This window comes from Eulemur rufifrons, chromosome 4 (assembly GCF_041146395.1).
Source record: "Eulemur rufifrons isolate Redbay chromosome 4, OSU_ERuf_1, whole genome shotgun sequence".
In the NCBI taxonomy this organism is placed as follows: Eukaryota; Metazoa; Chordata; class Mammalia; order Primates; family Lemuridae; genus Eulemur; species Eulemur rufifrons.
The window spans coordinates 13263630-13284149 of NC_090986.1; the positions used below are offsets into that span (position 1 = coordinate 13263630).

At 35.6% G+C, this 20520-nt stretch overlaps 1 protein-coding gene across 1 annotated transcript in view; it reads right to left on the bottom strand.

Moving 5' to 3' along the window:
- The window catches only part of MYO16 (myosin XVI), a 475062-nt gene that overhangs the window by 157025 nt on the left and 297517 nt on the right, over nt 1–20520 (bottom strand). Inside the window, exons 21-22 of the mRNA XM_069467032.1 lie at nt 13259–13411; nt 9444–9644 (exon numbers count right to left, since the gene is read on the bottom strand). Of these exons, the coding sequence (XP_069323133.1) occupies nt 9444–9644; nt 13259–13411 (354 nt within the window). The remainder of the gene's footprint in view (nt 1–9443; nt 9645–13258; nt 13412–20520) is intronic.

Below are 20520 nucleotides of genomic sequence, written 5' to 3' on the forward strand. Positions count from 1 at the left end.
CAAAGTTTACTCTTCTACTAAGGAACGATAAGCTTGAGAATATAAATGTTTAAAATATAGATGATTTATGAAAAATTGGTAAAGTATCCATCAGTGCCACTAGTTATTACTAAAACGTCCATTCTGAGTAATCACATTTAATTTTGAAAGTGTTACCAGAGAAACAAACAAACAAACAAAAGATAAACGAATTAGAGGCAGTTCGTATTCCTTTAAGTAAAAATATTCACTCATTCTTTTATCGATAATTAGTACTCATTCCATCAATGAGTAATAGGAGACTAGTGAAGTGACCTAGAGAGTGAGGAGGGTGATGTGAAATCTGCTACTGGGATAAGAAGGAGGGTATTTGGATTTAAGAGATAAATAGGAGATAGTAGTTTGTATTTTGCAATTAATTGAATTCTATGAATTCAAAGGTAGGGCAAATAGGAATAATCAATTTTATTTGTTTATTTACTTTTTTGAAGTGAGATGACAGAGAGAAGGAAACAGTGTTTGGGAGATGGGGTAGGGAGTTTCGTTTACCTTGCTTCTGTTACATTTAAGATGCCAAACAAATAGAGAAATTAAAAAGTCAATATACCAGTCTGAAGCCCACAGCAGAAACAGACCGGAGATCTGGGAGTCATCTCGTCTGTGAAACTGAATCATGAGCATCAATAAGCTCTCTACCCTGGGAAACATCATCAACATTTACAGAATGGAAGTAAATTCCCAGATCTGCCAAATTTATAATCTCTTTTCCATCATGTTATTTGCAAAATGATGCAAAATATAATTTTTAGAATAGAAGAGGTTGGAATCAACAGGTGATAAAAGCGCAAAACGTTTGAGATAAACTCTTGAATTCAGTATATCACATCAGAATATACGTGATTATCCATGAAATACGTGAAAATAAACGATTATTTTCAGCAAATATAAATGTGTGCAATTATTTTTCATGCCTGTTGTCAGCTTTCTATGTGAGGTTTGCTGAAAAGGGTCTAGATTTTTTGTGTGGTGGCAAATTGATCTCTACATATCATTGATATTTATAAGCAATATCTTCTATTATTTGACTTTTCCATTAATTGATTCTATCCAACGATTTTGCTTATTTTCTTTCTGGTTTCATTTTAAGTTGGTAAATACTAATTAATAAAAAATGTTATTAGGAACACATAGTAACATTACAAGTCTTTATCTAGATATCTAGAAATCTGGATACCGATATTCTCTTGAAATTGACACAGCTGAAATTTCTGAATATGCCCCTTTGGTTCCTTTAAGGAAAAAAGTACCAACCACTTAGCAATAAAACATCAATATTCTGGGAAATGTGAAGTTTTATATTTATAACTTTCTGTCAGCTTATGAAGATAACAGAATATATTAAATCTCTGAAGAAACAGTAAGATTCTCTAAATGAGATCTCATGTTTTCTCTTCCTAACAAAGTCTGTGTAAGGACAGGTTGATACTGCCTCCAGTGAAAATTTCTGCCAAAAGTGAAATTGATGTAAGTAGTAGAACATCAGAAGCCTGATGGAGCAAATTTTTATTTTTCAAAAAGTCTGCACAGGAGGTGAACAAATGCAGATGTAAATTAAGCTCTTTCTGTGCAGGTCAAAATATCTTTGTCAAATAGCCCTTAATAGTATCAGTTTGGCTTAGACCAGACAGATTTGATTGTTATGTCTGGGGATTCTGCCTGCAGAAAAGAAAGAGAGAAATAAATGGAAGCTGCCTATTGATTAGTCCATTTCCTTTGTCTTTTGATTTAAAGGTTCACTCTCAGAGTCTTCTTGGGTACATTGTGTCTCCCACAAATCTCCAGGGGGTGAAGGCCAGGACACAAGTTATAAAAGGTGTCCCTGACATGGGGAATTGGGAAGCTGAACAGGCCAAGATTGTTCCTGCAAATACATTATGTAAATACGTTTACCGGCAAAGAGGTTGCCTTTAATCAGTATAGCACCTAGAATCTACTATAGTATGAAAAAGATAAAGATCTCTACTCAGAGATCTGGAAAACAACATAAATCTAAACAACAAATAAATTTCAAACTTAGTTTATTCAAAGATAGAGGTGGAACCTTTTCAAGGAGAAGAAAAAAAGTCTAGGTATTAATATTTTATGGAGAGGCTGCAAATCAGTGTAACTTCATTTTCCCCCCCCATCAGCAATGTTTTAGTAATATGATTCTTGTAAAGGCCTGTGGAAATCAGGGACATGAACAATAATGATCAGGTCTATGCATCTGGGATTACAACCTTATCTGTAAGGATGTGGTTTAGGGGAATGGAGAAGAAATTCTGACAAATACAGTCAAAATCCACCTGCAGAAAGACACATTTGCAAGCAGATGTGGCTATACATTATATAGAAGGTGGCTATACATTTTTATTCCATTGTAAAATTACAACTCAGAATATGTATATAAATTGCAGAAAAAGTTTTAATTTTCTTAAGGGAAATAACATTTAAAGAATCTTTTTAAATGTGCAGTAAAATTTCACACATATATATGCCCAATTAAAATATTAGTTACAAAACTAAATAACGAACATCATTTTTTACAAAATTCTCTTTTACCGAGGTAGAGTCACACATCACAAAACTACCCATATACTCAGTGAAAATCAAAATGTTACATTAACACAAATTAAAACATTTATCTAGATGTTTTCTCTTTTAATATTATAGTTGCCGTAGCTAACGCAATGTCTCAATTTTCTGCACATATCTTCCACTCACGTCTTTTAAGTGTGGTAGGAAGAGCAAGAAAATATCATGATATAATTTTAGTGGCTACGTCTTTCCTATCATCTGCTGAAGTGATACTAATAACATTGTGATATACAAAAATGAATGTTCTAACATGACATAAAACACTGCTTTATGTAATGCAAGCACTTCTATAAGATATAAGAATTAATAATTTTTTTGACTCATCAAGAACATTTTACCACTTAATTTGAGCAATTCCATCGGGCTGCCAATATTCTCATCTGAAAATACAGCAAGTGGACTAGATGGCCTTGCCAATTTCTCTGACTGATGTGTTCAAAATTTTGCTAAATACTGTGGCATTCCTGTGCTGAAGACCTTCAGCTGTTGTTGGGGAAATATGACTCACGCATTTGAAGAAATGTGTGAAAATAATTGTAACTGCCTTTATTGCTTGCTCACCACTTAACCTTCAAGACAAGTTTGCAAGGTTCGTAATTATATTTTCTTTAATGGCAACTTTCATGGGTGCAGCCATTGAGGGTCTTTGTCCTACTCAAAGTCACACAGCGGCGGAGCTGAAACTCAAACCCAGGCCCGTGGGCCCCGGTGCCTCTTCTCTTTCCACTACACCACATGAATTCTATGAGCATACACAATAAAGACTTTGAGAATTTCACCCCAAGATGTGGGGGAGAGAGAAAAACACAGAGCACTTGAGGAAAATGAGACACAGTGTTGCCACCTACCAGCCTGCTGTGGGTTGAACAGTACATCCTACAATTCATATCCACCCAGATCCACAGAATTAGAACTTATTTGGCAATAGGGTCTTTGTAGATAAAATTAGTTGGATTAAGATGAGGTCATAGTAGATTAGGGTGGGCCCTAAATCTTTATAAGAAGAGGAGAGAACACACAGGGATGCACACAGAGGGATGAGCCAGGCGATAGAGGCAGACACAGGGGTGACAGGTTTACAAGCCAAGGTATGCCAACTGCTGGCAACCGCCAGAAGCCAGGAGAGAGGCTTGGAGTAGTTCCTCCCTCAGAGTCTCCGGAAGTAACTAACCCTGCTAATACTTGATCTCGGACTTCTATCCTCCCTTGCTGTAAAAGAATAGATTTCTGTTGTTTTAAGCCACTCAGTTTGTGGTACTTTGTTATGGCAGGCCCAGGAAATCAGTATGTAGCCGTGCAATCTTTGGTGCATCATTGAACTTGACCAAGGCTTACTTACCTGGAAAACAGAAATAGTAATGTTTATATACATGGATGTGGCAAAAATGTCTCAGAAGTACTCTGTAAACTGGAAAGTGCTACTCAAGCGTCAGGCATCATTGTTGATGAGGGCAGAAAGAGATCAAAGAAATTGAGATTAGACCAAGAACTTGGGAAGATGGACAAGATTTGGAAAGATGAAGGAAAGGGACATTCCAGGTGAGGAAAACGGCATGAGCAAAGCAGAGATGAAGCAGTGCAGGGTTCACTTAAAAAATGAATGCAATGTGGTAAAGAAATGCTACAATGTTGCCAGTTAAAACTACTCATTTCTCTCATAACCTGTGAAAGTTGGACCAGTGAATACTTCACTGGTTTTTTAGGGCTGCTGCAACAAATAACTCTAAACTGGGTGACTCAACACAAGAGAAAATCATTGCCTCACAGTGCTGCAGGCCAGAGCTGTGACATTAGGCTACCTGGACCCCAGGGCTCTGGGGAAGGATCCTTCCTGCCTCTTCTGGCTGCTGGTGGTTCCAGGTGTTCCTTGGCTTGTGGGTGCATCACTCCCATCTCTGCCTCTGTGGTCGCATGGCCTCTCCCTTCTCTCTCTAAAATCTCTCTCTGTTCACTCATATGGATACTTCCCATGTAAAGTGTGCTTTGGATTTAGAGTTTACCCAGATAATCGAGGATGGTCTCCTCATCTCAAGATTCTTAACTTAATTACGTAAACAAAGACCCGTTTTCCAAATGAAGTCATTTCACAGCTTGCATGGATGAGGGCCTGGACATATTTTCTGGGGAGCCCACTCTTCAATCCATTGTGATGCTTAAGTGTTTGGGGAGAGGAGGAGCTAAAACAGAGATACATCACCTAAGGTATAAAGACAATATCATCAACTTGAGGTGCATCAGCCAATCAGGCTTGTCACAATGGGAGACTTACCTGAGATCCAAAGAAAATTCCTTTATACTAAAATGAATTGTCATAATAAACAACTTTCAGACAAAGATCTTATGACTGGGCAACCAACAAGGGTCATACATGTAGGTGTCATATATTGCATAACTATTCATTTTTCTTTTTTTAAAGTTTTCATTTTAATTATTATGGGTACATAATAATTGTACAGATAGTTGTATATCTTTATAGGGATTTTGACCTATATTTTCATTAATTCAGTTGTTATTACTTAAGGTTTCTTTACTATCTCCTAATCTATTCCTTTTTCTCACATCAAAATTTAGGAACTTCAAAATACCATTTCCTATTATAGTCAGTTTAGAATCACCTTAATGGAAATTCAATCCTCCTAAGAGCCAATGTCTTTTGCCAAACCATAATTCTTCTTTCCTTCAAGATTCTTAATTTTAATAGCCAATAAAATTAGAAACACTTCTGGATTTAATGCTTCTCTGTCATTTAAATCACCAGTACAAGTTTAAGAGCAGGCCCTATAACGGGTAATCCCATATATGATTTAAAATTTGCTAAAACAAATTATCAACCAAAAAAACACCCTACAAGCCTTCTTTAATTCAGATTCCTGCTTGTTAATGAGACCATGTTAATATTTAATGCACAGCCTCTTCCCATTTACTTTAAAATATTTCTGTAATTGAGATTGGAAAATACACCATGCTCCTATGAGTAATAAAAAATTCAAATGTGTTTGGGAAAGATATTCAGCTATAATTTAAATAATGTTGCTTAAACATTTTTAAAAGGACCTCTGAGCCTCTGTTCCAAACAAGACTCAAAAGTATGGCAGGGTTTCCTGTTCAGAGCTTTCAGGATAGGTGAGTCCATCAGGACGAGAGCTGGCTGTCAATATCATCATGAGCAGTAATAATTATCCTTCCTATGAGAGGTAATAAATTTTCACTAAAAAGACCAGATAATCCCATCACGGAGGAGCTATTGGTGATGAGAGATGTGCTCTAGCCCATCCATCTGGCTAAAAAGAGGCTACAAACCAACCCTGGGACCCCAGAGCCACTGTGCTCTCTTGGGGTCAACTTTATTATCCTATTGTCCAAATTAAACCCTGCATGTTGATTTTAAATGAATTAATTTTTTCTACATCTCTTGATTTATAAAATCCAGAATGTGCTGCTGTTTCTTCTTTTTTGAAACGGCAATTGCTCAAAATTTAAGTGTATATAGCTACATTTGATGATTCAAATGGCATATGGCTTGACATATTGCCACAAATTACATATAATATACACTGTAACATGTGAATGAGTCCTCAGGGAGTTCTTTGGCTAAGACTCATTAGTACATCTCAGGAAAATGAAAGATTTTTATAAAACCACAAAATCGACTCCAATTATGGAAATCTTGCTTAAAAAATGGTGATTTGACAAGAAAAATTCATGATTCCACAGGGGTTTAGGCTCTGTACCAACTAATCAATTGATTTTCTGTGTTTTGCTTTATTTCTGTTAAATCCCAATGAAATAATTATATTAATTTGAACTATTAGTTGTTTTTCTCCCAATTTTTCTAAAAACAATTAAAATAGAAATTTTAAGTGCCTGTGGAATATTTTTTTACAACTGAACATAAAATCATTAAAAATTTATTATCCCAAAGCACATTTCTATTTACTTTAATGCAATTAGCTTTTATTCAACATTTAATGCATCTCCAGTACACAATACAAACGGATTTCTGAAACAAATCACTATATACCCACTTATGATAGCTTCCATGAAACTTTTAGAAAAATAGTTTCCTAAAATTATTATACCTTATTGTAAATGTTAAAATAATTTTTATAAATTTAATAAATGTCTGTTATGATGAAAATATAGATTTAAAAAATCTGAATATAAGACTAAAAGATTACTCTGTTTATAAATAATTTTAAAAGCTAAATCTCTTGAATATAAAGAAAATTAACTCTCCAAGGAAAGAGAGATATATAGATGTATAGAGATATATAATTTCCCTTGACTTCTTGCCACATCCCATTCACTAAAGAAAACTTCTTAGGAGAAGATTCTGCTATAAGGTATCACAAGGGTCACCTCGGCCTAACTTCCACATCACCCAGGTGTGTTTCTTACTGCTCTCTTCTCATCCTTTCTCAGTTTCTGTGATAATTCTTTTTCTACTGACTTCTTTTCTCCCTCTTCTCCATGCTCTTCCTGGGTGCAATTATCAGGATACACATTTCCAAGTATATAACCAAGCTTCTAAAAACAACCAACCTCTTTTATCCCAGCATCAAGTATTTTTAGCGTATTAGGATTACCACTTGAAAAGAATCTCAGATTCAAAACATCTAAAACTGAATATATCGTTCCTTCCAAACCACTTCACCCTCCAGGACTTCCTCTCTTGGTTGACACAATACGTCCCTCCATCCGTGAGCCACGTGAGAACGCTCTGGGTCCTCTTAGTCCACATCTCCCCAGCTTTGCACATCCCCGCCAGCCACAGCCTGGTTCCTGGTTCCTTCTGAATGCCCGTTTCTGTCCCTCTGCTACTGCTCAAATGCAGACGTGATGGAGCATCTCCAAGGACCACCCCCCCACCCCCGTGTTGCCAATCTATTTTACATCATGTCCTCTGTTTTTCTCACTGCTTCAGTCTCCTACCCTGTCTAAAAATATTCCATGAGGTATTATAACACCATCAAGAGGACAAAGCCCTCAGTTGTACATGCAAGTTTATTCATGATTGGCTGAAACTAATCTTTTTAGCTGTTTCACCTACCATTCTGCCTACACTTAACCGAACTTGTGACACCATGCCCCAAATACTACAGGGGTGGATATGGAGGAATAGTATACCACACCCATCCTAGCTGCCTTGCTGTACGCAAAAGTTGAACAAAAAGAAAGTTACCTTCCCAGATTCCCTTGCATGTGGGATCTGATTGCTCTTTAGTCTCTACTAGTCTGTAGAAATGGCAAGGGCCACACTTCCGTTGCTTCTGCTGTGCTACCTGGTAAACCTGTCATGAAGATGTTTGTGTTTTCTCTGACAAGGGAGATCTCCAGGTCTCGTCACCAGCGTCTTCGAAGTGGAGTGCTAGGATGTGGACATTTTACTTGTGCAGGTGGTGGCCACACTGAGAGAATCAGTAACTGCAGCAGCAGCTTCTCCACGTGGCTGGGCATTTCCTGATCAAAGATGAGGCTGTAACTACCAGGGTAGCTCTGTTCTATGGTGCGGTTTTAAGGGCATTCCGAAAAGTTCAATTTAGAGTCTCCAAACAATTATTTTTCCTACTAAGTTATTTTCTACTTAAACAGCTAGAGTGGATTCTGTCTTTTGCAACTGAATCCTGAGCGATACACATGCCACACACTTTCAGAATCCTACATCTCTACGAGAACGCCTCCTCTCTTTTATAATTAGCGAGCTCTAACTTACCATTGGACACCTAGGTGTGGGAAACATTTCTACATTCTTTTGAGCCAAATAATTGCTTCCTTCTTTGTTAAAATTATGTTAATAATGTATTATTAATATTTATTAATTTGCCTTTCCCTTATTTGAATCTGAGATATTTGAGGGCAAGGAGTAGGCTTTGCTCAACTTTGATTCTCTCATGTTCCCTGTTTGGTGTGTAGGAGAGTCTCAGTAAACTCTGGTTGAAATTAGCTGAAATACATTGTAAGACGGCGCTGAGAGATTTCACCCTCTAGTCTGTAATGTGTACTAAGTGGGGCCAAAAGCTGTGGGCTACAAATTCAAAGGTGGAAGACATTTACTACAGATGGGATTTGGATTGAGGATAAATGGACATGGATTTAAGCATCAAAGGGTGAATAAAATTGGATCTTGTTAAGAAGACAAGGAGGATATTTCAGCTGGAGTATAAGGGAGCTTAAGGGGGCTGGGAGATGCAGGGAAACTGTGAGTGGAGTAGAAAAAATACCTGTAACAGAGGTCTTGTATAGGGCAGTTATGACAGATAAGGCATGGAAGAAAAGATTGTGAGCAGCTTAGAGAAGCTGGATATTAGTCTAGAATAAGAAATGTGATAATTTTTATACAGGTAAGAAGTCCTTGAAGGTTTAGAAGGAAGAAGCATGTTTTATAAACCTAGTTAGGGAATCGGGAGAGATCTGAGAGCAGCTTTCTTTCCTTGGTCGACATGCTTTAAGAAAAATACTTTAAAATATTAAAAACTATATTCTGAACAAGCAAATTCATATGCCCGATGTTTGTCTGTATTAAGAAAAATATCCAAAGTTTACAACAGAGCTCTTTGTATTAAATCCAGGAGTCCTTTGCTCATATTAAGTTACAATTCTAGACACATTATGAAAAGGATGACACAGCATGCTTCATCATTCTGAAGATATTAATTCCTTATCAGGCTAAAGGAAAATGGCTTAGAAAAGTAAAATTTTGTAGGTTGTTCATCCAGCTTTCATTTATCAAAATAGTACACCCTAAAATATGAAAAAGTCTAATGTTTGTCCCTTGGCCCATTGGTCCCTTAATACATATGATAAATTCCGCAGTTCTATTAACTTACCCTTCCTGCATAGTGCATGATAGTGAAGGCTGTGCCTTGGTCTTTGAGGGCGACGTTCCCATTCCCATCCTTAATGGGAGAATAGACTGCATTTGTGTTTGAGGATTCTAGGAGGCTTTGCAGCTTTTTTGGAAGGTTTGTTTCCATCGGCCAAATCATCTGACTCTCTTCATCCAATAAAGACAGAAGTCCAGATGGTTTCTGAAAGTTAAGAAGAAATAGAAAGTTGTGTCTTCTATGGCTTAGTTAAGTATTTTTATTATTGTTCACGTATATCATTTATAGTTTATTAGATTCATACAAACACTCAGAAAATGGATCAGTCTTTCCTTTTAATACATTTCTATTTCTTCTCACTGTTGTGTCCTTACCACTTGGCGTTGCGCTAGTGTAAAGCAGGTCCTCAATAGTATTTATTCAATACAATTAATGAATAAATAAATGAAAAGAATGCATGTTAGTGTCATTAAAACACTGGAGTTATTTTAAAATGTATATTCTCATTTTAATAAGAAAAATACCATACTTATGATGGGACAAGAAACTTATCAAAAATTAAAACCTGTGAAGTCATAAAAATTGTGTCAAAATCCTATTCAGTAGGAAAAGTGACTCCATGATATTCAAATATTGAGGCCTAGAAAAAAGAAAGCTTGAAGCTATGACTTATAAAACTTAAATTAGAAATCTGATAGTTTTTAAACGCCCAACAAGGAAACTAAAATCATATATATAAATAGTAAGCAACAATTTAAATCTCACTAGAAGGAAAATGCTGCTAAGATAAATTCCCAAGTGCTGATATTCCATTCCCTCATATAGAGTTATTTAAAATGTACTCTAATTGGAATTCTAATCAACTCTGTCCATGTGGTTTAGACGACAGTTGAATAGCTTCTTACCTAGTGTGTTTACCTTTTCTCTTATGTCCCCTAGGAAAGTTTGCCTGTTGACATATCACCTCCACCTTGTTAAATAAGGTAATTTATACTATTTCTTCACATTAATCTGTCAAGTGTCTTAATTGTTTACACCAACTCAATGCACTTTTTAAAGTGTAAATAGCATAAAAATAATTCTCAGGGAGTGAAGAGAGATGTATTGACCCCTGTAGTGATTTCACTTAGTAATTTGACCTGCAGTTACCAAACCATACCAACACAGGCATTTTATATTGTCATTTATTTGCCTGATAGAAAGTCATTTCTTCGTGTCTTAAATATTTGTGTTGTTTTAAGCCTTTCAAAGCCTCCTGCTCATATTAAAGAGAATCCGAAGACTATATGCAGTTGCCTGAGGGCTGCAAAGGTACAACCAACCATAAGGAGTGAAGGTCATTAATGCCAGCCATGGGAAAGGCACACCCCTGGTGGGGGCTCACATACCACAGAGAGCTCTTTTGGAGATAATGGCAACTATGACAGCCAGCTCTGGAATGAGAAACCAAATAGCTTCCCTGGGAAGGAAAGGAAGAAGGACTAATGAGATGGAGAATGGCACTAGAAAGGAATTGGGAATGCCTACACAAAGCAAGCTCATCTATCCCAGTAAATTACCTGAGGTCATCAATACCCAGGAAGATTTTTGTTACCAATATAAAAATGTTTTCTGATGAAGAAATCTGGAGAAGAAAACCCTTACTGGGAAAGTTAGCTCAACATGCAAATCTAACAGTACATTGCAAGAATCCAGAAATTTCACAGTGGTCAGGGACACCATGAAAAATCCCCATGAAGAGCCTAGAGGTGAAGAAATTCATATATATCTCTCAAGAAATTTATATATATTAATATATATTAATTATTAAATGATCAATAAATATTAATTATTAAATTTATATGTAAAATGAATTTATATAATTTTATATATCATGATATATATAAATTTATATAAATGTAAATTTTATATGTTAAATAAACTTATATATTAAAAATTTATATATATAAATATATATTTCATTTATAGCAAGCTATTTGCTGAAGAGTAACATGTTGATATTATAATGTCATAAATCATTCTGTCATTTATCAATCTGAGCAGGTCATGGCAACTTCTCTATATGGTATCACATATCCACACATCCACACACAAACATGTCCACGTGCACAAGCACATACAGACAGGCAGTAGAAGCACAGAAGAGCCATTACAAGGCTGTCTGCAAATGTGTTCATGTTTCAGGGGCAGTGACAGGCCTCTTGTTTGGGGCAAAAATGTTCGCTTGTGTAGTAAAGCCTTTCTTTAACGGGTATTGCAGTAATTCAAAGACAAGGTCCCTAATTAGTACACGGGAAGACATCAATTCAAAGAGAGCTAAACCACTCAGCTCCAAAAAGCAAGATGATATTCTCCAAGGATGAGGAGGCTGGTTATTAGCAAGATTTTTTAAGCAATGTAATTTGTATTGTCTCCAAATTAAAAAATAATCTTGTGTATTGTATCTTTTGGATGTTTGAAATAAAGCCATAAAAGAATTATAATTAACCTTGTAGACATTGAAAACTTGTTGAAATATCTGAAGAAAGTGGAACACGAAGAAATAATTAAATCATAAGAAAAGGATTAACTGTCTTCAATTGCTTTAACGATAAAGGCTCTGGAAAGATTGAATTGTTTACTGTACGTGAACAGTTCTCATATGCACTTTCATCTTAACAACAAAAAGCATCAAATACTATAGAGTCCAACAAGATGTACTAGACACGTGGAGAATTTGGTAAAAATCTGGATCAAGCCTTCCCCTCCAGGATATAAGACAAATGTATAATCACTGATGTATGAATAAGGCCTATGTAAATGTTCATTCTGATGACCACTGTTTAGCAGTCAAGGATAGCATGGTGAGCTGGAATGAAGTTGGTAGATACCTGAGGCTTTCCATGTGCAATTCAGTATACAGTTCTGTCTGACCGAAGACATTTTTAAACCTTCAATAAATAAATCATATACTGTATGTATCATGATGAGGGCTTTCTGGAGAAAGAGGGCTTTTGCTTTAATTTTTTAAAAAAGAATGTTGACAAGTCGGTAGCAAGAACAAGAGTATGTTACAGCATAAGGAAAATGCATAAAATAAAGTAATTTAGAAATGTACCTTTATAGAAATAAAGAGTAAAAAATGAAATACTGTGCTCTCCTAATAGCTGAATGGTGTCTCTTTTAAACAAAGCCTATATGTTTTAGAGATATTGTGGATAAATTCATATAATATCTTCCTGTATTAGTAATTGGGATTGCTGTTTAAGTGATAGATATTTGTTTATATGATACAGATTTTTAGTCAAAATTTTTTCATCATAAAATAGAAACAATAAAGATAAGTATAAACACCTGCAGATGCCCTAAGACCCTTAATTTAACCAAATATTATATATGTGTGTACATATTTTTCCTGCCAATTTTGCCAAATTTAAATCCTAAAAACATTGAAGATAAATAAAAAAATTCTGTTGAATCTATTTTTTGATATCATTAACTTTAGGTATTATTTTATAAAGTATCAATTTTTTACATTGGGCACTTGTAACTGACAAAACGAGAGTTTTAGTAATGTTGAATCAGTAATGTTAAATATTTTTATATAAAAATGATCTGATATTTCTAATCCCTTTTAATGATCTGGTGATCCTTCAAATGCACTTTCAAAAAAAGATAACTTGTGCTTCTCAATAGAGTTTGAAAGACAGTAAATACATTGCAGAATCTCATATACAAAGATATCTCAAAAACAAGGCCTCCTGAAAGAAAATTCTTTGTCTCCAACTATATTTAAATGCATGTATCCTGTTAAGTATCTAATTATATTATATGAATACCTGGAAAAAAAAATCCAAAACTCCAGTCTGGTTACCAGGAGAATATGCTGTTTCCATGGTAACTCCCTCTTGTACACATTCTGCTTGCTCGTGTAGAAAAAGCACTTCATTGATATAGTGGTGCATCTTCTCATTGGTCATGTTGACACAAAGCTATTGTGGGGGAAGAAAGAAAACAATTCATGAGATAATACAGCAGTGCACATCCACTTGTTCAATGACACAGTTTCAGATTGGGGAACTATTGACTGAGGAATGTTCAAACCAGTTAGTCTAGTAAGATTAAGCGCTACAGTGTTGCCTGGGAGGGCAAAGAGTTTCACCTGAAGCCAAGTAATGGACTTTCACGTATTTCACAAATCATGTGTATTTCATTTCATGTAGTCTGACTATTCAGTTTAAAGAAACTATGTTAAAAACAACAAAAAGTATAAGTATAGTATTAACTTATAAATTTTGAGTCTCAGATATATTTGAGCATTTAAAAAATATTTCCAAAAGGAGGATATATTTGGGCTCTTGTCAAGAAATGAAGATAAGGCTGGGTTTACCATGAGCTCTTAGAGAAGAAAGAAGCATTTCCCGTGCACGTCATGTCTGGTTGCATGTTGGTGATGGGTAAGAGGGAATGTGGGATTTCTTTCAGAAATAAAATCCAGTCAAAGCATTTTATCGTATTTTCTTTCCTAGAAAATTTTCTACATGTCTTCAACCGTCAATTTGTCTCTTGCTACAAGACATGCCCATCAGGATACATACATGTTATTTCTTAATCTTAAAGTCTTAATTTATTAATCTTAAAAAATTTTATTTTAAACTATTTTTAAAAATAAAACAACTCAAATCTAACCAAAATAAAATCTGAACTCCCCTCTAGGGTATCCTTCCATTTTTCTGTTTCCTTTTATATCAAAGAAACTCCAAAAGTCTTGTTTCTACTCATTATCCCAAACTCTTCTCCTCCCATTTTCTCTCCGAAACACTGTAATAAAACTTTTGACCCCGTGTCTCCACCAAAATTGCTTTTGTGGAAGTCACCAGTGATGTGTGCTCTTGTTATTCATTTTTTCTTGACACTTCCACCCCCAGTGATAGTGGACGGAGTTGGTTCCTCTGCTTCCTTGGGACACTTTCTTGCCTGTCTTCTGGGCCACCCACCTTCTCCTGGCCTCCTACCTCACTGGCTGCTCCTTCCCTGTCTCCTTTCCTGGGTCTTTGTCAGCTCCTAACTGCTCACACTGGAATGTTCCAGGGCTCTGTTTGGGGGTCTTGTCTCTTCTCTCTCTGCACCCACTTCTTTCGTGGGCTCACTCAGTCTCACATCACAGCCCCTCATGCTTCCTCATCTGTACCCTGAACCATTATTTCATACTAGGTAAAATCTAAAGATCAGTTACACATATTTAGTGTTCAGTAACTCACTAAAAATAATTAAAGATGAATAATTTATATAGATTAAAACAAGTGATAAAACATTTCAAAGGAAATTAGATCTCATCTGCAAAGGGAATAACATCTAGAACTATATTTAAAGTGAAATATCCTGTATTCATTTAAAGAAAATGTCAAAGCTTTTGTAAAGAACATAACAGAACATGACTGGAATAAATAGTCACCACAGCAAAGAATACCTCCCTAGGTTCCTCTTTTCCATGTACCCCAAATCTTCTCCAAGTCTGATGCCATCACACCTGCAAAGCAGGAGCTCCTTCTAGACGTTCCTGCCCTCTAAGGGCTGCTCATGTCTTGCCCCTAGCCCATGTAAGAGCATCTTATGTTCCTTCTTCCAATGAGCGAGACAGGCCACCTTCTCATGTGACAGACACCAGGAAGGGTTCAATTCTTGTGGGAGTCTGCACCTACCCGTAAAGGTGGGCAATTAATAAATTGAAAATTCATGCACATAGATGGAAAGGGGCTTTTCCTCACAAATCCAGTTATTCCAGAGGGTGGAAGATTATGAGATTCTAGGGGCATGAAAAAATCTCAGAGGTAAACTTTTTCAGGGAAGAAACAAGCGTATCAGAGCACAGAACATTGGTCTGAATACAGCAGGGCACAAGGCTAGGTTGACTTGCTACCAAGTTCTATTCGTTGCTTATTGCCAGGGCCAGATTTTTGTGAGTAGGTGCAAACAGCTCAAACATATTCTGAAACGGGTGAAGAGCATATGAGAGGATTGCGGACATGGGGGTATCTTGACTGAAGCAGAGGTTGGAGAGCTGAAAGTTTAGAGGTTCTTATGACCTGGTGTAGTCATTTGAACAATGAATGTACAAGGGCATTTTTTAGCATTATTACAATAGGTGGAGAATCATAGTATAGTAGAAATATGCCAAATAAAGTATTACAATAATAATCATATTAAAATAAGATCTAAATAGCACATATTGACACCCAAACAAAAACAAAAATGTTCTTAGCTGCAGGTCAAAAATTGATGCTCCTCGGCTACTTCCCTTCCAGATTGTTTTCCTTGCGTCTCTGGCTTCACGGTAAAAGATGGTTTCTGTAAATTCAGTGACAGATGAATTTCTCTAGACTGAATAAGCTTCCCTAATGCATTCTATTACAAAATAGGATGTAAGTTAAAAATAAAATAAGAACCATGCCACATTGTTGCTGTCTTAGAAGTCATTTTAAAACCTGAAGAATCTGAGGGAATTTATTTGAACTTGGAATCTCTCTTTGCATCATCCTCCTCCCCCACCTGCCTGCTCCATGAACACTGGAATTTCTAGGATTTTCTCCCTTCTACCATGTTTTCCCAACACATCACTAGGACTTTTCCTCTCTGCTCTGTGACAACTAGATTTCATGAGATATAAACAAAGCTGGACATTCTTTACATTTAAAGCCAAAAGTTTCTTAGATAAATTCACACATCTGGTGTTCAATTCTCTTAATTCAAAATATAGTCACTTCAGATGAAAACATACCTTATAAAAACATTTCACTTTAAATGTTCTTGAGTCAAATATGATTTACATATGGGCACACACCAATAAACTCTGCACATTATAGCTGGCAGAGAGAGGGATGGCATTCAGGATCTACAGATCATATAAAAATATTTTCTTCTTGCAAATGGTACAGTCTAACACATTCATACCCTTGAATTATTTCATCAAAACTAAGTGACACCAGCGGATCCAGATCTTCAGGATTAGTTTCTATGTCTATCTTATCCTACAGTGTATGAATCTCCAGGAATGGTTTTGGAAAGACAAACCATTTTCTATACAACTGCGTAGCAGCTGTCTAGAATAGTATCCCTACTGTTAAAGCAATGCATTTCCTTGTCACATCATTTTAATCATAAACTAAAAATAGAAATTGATGAAAATTGTTAGAGTAGAAAAATTGAAATTTTTAAAATTATTTCACTCTGATTCAAAAATAATATTTTGGTGTGTTCCTTTAACTAATAAATTGTTAAACTTCTTCAATATTGAGATACTTTTGTTCTTAAGGAATAAATGCTATAAAATTATTAAAATTTGGGGTGAAATATTTACCAAAAATGTACAGATAATAAATGACTCTCTATGGAATGGAACAATTGGAAAGGATTCTCTTTTAATTATATGATATACACAATAGTAACTTCTCAAGTATTTGCTATCAAAAATACATTGAGTCATTTAAGAAAACACAAATAGATTCTATACCTGAGTAATCTGACTTAAAAATGTTTATGAATAGAGTGCTTAAGTGTAATCTATTTTAGGAAACAAATTGCTGAGAAACAAAGGTTGAACCCAAGAAAAATAAGGTGATGTCTGCTACTCCCCAAAATAATAAAAGGAAGTCTGATCAAGGATTCCAAATTTTAAAAATAATCAGTGGCTGGTTCTCTATTGTATAAGAAATATCCAAGTTATAGGAAATTTCTCTTTCCCCTCATTTTGAGATACTCTAATTGCACATACTTAGATGGACATGGATGTCTCCAACATATTTAATAAAATTCTCTTATGATTTTGCATTTGGTGTAGTCTGCAGCTCCGCACATACAAAAATTACTAAAATTACTTTCAATAATGATCTAAATCCCCTAGGTTTCTGACTGTCTTACAGCAGACTATCTCTGTAGTGTTTTGACTGACCTGAGCTTTTTTGTAATATAAAAGAGATATTTTAAATTTTTTTACTGGCATTTTATTAAATTGAATATTGGCTTCAGTGAATTGATCCACTGGTTTAATCAAAATGGTAAAACCAAGGATGAGTGTAGGCAAAGCCACGGTAAATGCAAAGCTGGAAGAGGGCAGGTCTTTGTTGCCTTCTTTTTTTCCAAAAAGTTCTAAAGCAATCTGCTAAACTTTGGCTACCAGAAAGTGATTTTGCCTGTGCCTTTGGACAGAGCAAGTCAATTTATTATTCTCCTGGTCAAAATGAAACATAGCTTCTCTGTTGGATTTCTAACATTTTTGTGGAATAGGATGATTTTTACAATATATCTGAATCTTTTATTATACATCATGTTTTTTGTATCCTGGAGGAAAAAAAATTTAAATTAATTTATTTAAATCCCATAGGGAAATTCTAGCTTAATGTGTAAAATCAAGTAGCCTGTGGACTGATCTTCAACTTGTAGCTTTTATTACAGCGGTACTTCCTGGAACTAAATCTGTATTTGTATTTCTAACAGGGACAGCCATACCACATGGAAGAGTGACTCACTGGGAGCATATGCAGTTCAAAGCAGAGTGTGCTTCAAAACCATTTTGATGTAATGTATGTATTAAAATATTTTAATTCTAAATTTATATTTTGAATATATTTATATATTTATTCTAAATTGTTCAAAGCACTCATTGTTTGAACCGAAGTTAAAATACAGAAGTATAGTAGCACGAACTTCAAAACTGCTAGGAAATGTAGCTACGGTTAATAATACAAACATATTCTTCAATGTTAGACACTCAGTGGGAAATTGAAAAAAATGTATCCGACCAAACAAATGGTGGCCAAAATTGTGGCCAGAACCTTATTCTTATTCTTGATTTATTTCCACTGAACTCTTTGTGTGTGAATGTGTGCCTCTGTGGGTGTGTGTTAAGCACAATCAGAGAAAGATAGAGTGAATATTTTTCCAAGCAAATTAGTTTATTTATCCAGAAGCACGAATCAATTGAGATCGTTGACTTCAGTGCAAAACAATCATTACTTCTGCTTTTCAACTCGACCCATCGGAATTGGTTTTGGGTTCCATTAGCTCCCCAGGTACTCCTCAGAGTAGACTTGGTTGTGAGTGAAAGGTGGGTATTCATAAATGGTAATGAGTAATTATGAAGTAACTGCTTAGTTAGTACGTACCCTTCTCTAATTAAAATTCATGCTTTGTACATTTAAGTGCCGTTGCTAACTGGTTTAATAATAAAAATTATGCACCCCTTGAAAACGCTCTTTAGCAACAGAACCTTATTGCTCATCCAGATGGCCCATCATTTGTATTAATGACAAACTTAATTTCTTGAGTAAATTTTCACCAACTGTTCTGCCTTTATTTTTATTACTCAGTGAAATATATCTGAAACAAAAAATATCATAGAGCATGACATATACATCACAGAATTAAAGTAGGAGATTAATGAAAGCTGACTCTAGCTGAAGGCCGAGTCCCAGGCGTCAGGCACTGATTCTCAATCCTATCTGCACATTGGAATTAACTGGGGAGCTTTTTAAGAAAGGCTGATGCCTGGGCCTGACCCCAAACCAATTAAATTGGAGTGGGGCCCAGGCATTGATATATTTTAAAAGCTTTCCAGGTGATTCTAATATGTAGACATGGTTGAGCACACTGAGATAAATGGTCAAACAGAAAATGTGTACTCCATTAACCAATTTGCTCATCAATTAATATTCACATGTGTAATATATCATATATTAATGTGTGTATGCACGTGTGTGAGAGAGAGAGAGCACACAGGCAGGAAGGATGTTAGATTTAAGATATTCAATATTTCTCAAATATGTTCGGCAGAATGCCCTGCATATGTGATGTTAACAGCTACTTTATAAAAACATTAAATGAGCAGAGGCCAATTGCAGAAACACTGAGTCAAGTTAATGGGCTTCTCTGCAGGAATTTTCAGGGACTTTCATGAGTCAAGTGCACCGTGAACCTCAACCTAACTTTTTTGAAGAATACCTCGGGGCTCACCAGACTGTTCTATGTGTTTTCTCCAACAAATCAAGCATCCCTGATTTCCACAGATTGTCCATAAAATGGCAGATACAGGGGGTTAGTGAGAAGATAGCATCTCTCTTGTTTGTTTCAGTTTTACAATTCTATAGTTTATTTTGTTTTGTCTGAGTCTCCTATTATCATAGAGGCCTTTCTTGGAAAAGGCCAGTTTTGCTTTGCTGCTGGCACCATCTGTCTCCCTGATAGTTAGAGCACACTACCCCTGACAATCATCTGGTCTTATTTTAGAATAAGACCTGCAGGGGGGAGGGCTGCTCCGCTCCCCAGAGTCCCACGTCAGGACCCTCAGTCAACAGAGAGGAACAAGACCATTTCTCACCACCTGGCCCCACGCGACTGCATTTGATTTTGTCTGTTTATTGGTTTTATTTGTTTTTTCGCCTTTCTACTCCTCTTTCCTTTTCCCCCCTCTGTTTTGGTGGATTATGATTTCTCAAAGGAACCAAACATCCTTTCCTTCTCCGGCTTCTTTTTGACATTTTAAAATCAAATCGTATATAAGAGATTTTAAGCAAATATAAATGGCAGTTACTTCATATGTATAAAGACGCTGGTCTTGCACAAATAAAAACACTTTCTTTCCCACAACATTTCTTTGAGTTATTCTGTTATTCAGAGCAACATGGATTCATAAAACAAATCCACTATTTTGATGTGGTAAATTCACAACCACATTCTCCTTTAATGTAAATAATTGCTTTTTGGGGATGTGAAAGATTGGTCTTCAAAAAGAAGTCTACCAACAACAAAGCAACTGGCTAAATTTATTGTCAAATTTTATATAATAAAATGCTAAGATCAGGAGTGAAAAATACAAATTAAAACAAAAATTATTTTTCGATATTTTGTATGATAACTCGTACACAAACACATCCTTTGGTTTAAATGGAAGCCATGCCCAAGTGTTGGACATGTAAACTCTGGTCAAAATGCTCTTATTTTAAAGCTTCAGTCACTATGCCTAATGCCCAATTGTTAATCATTTAAAAAAAAGAGTTTTTTTGTTTAGCAATAAACTTGTAGATTAATCAATATGCCTTGTCTTTCA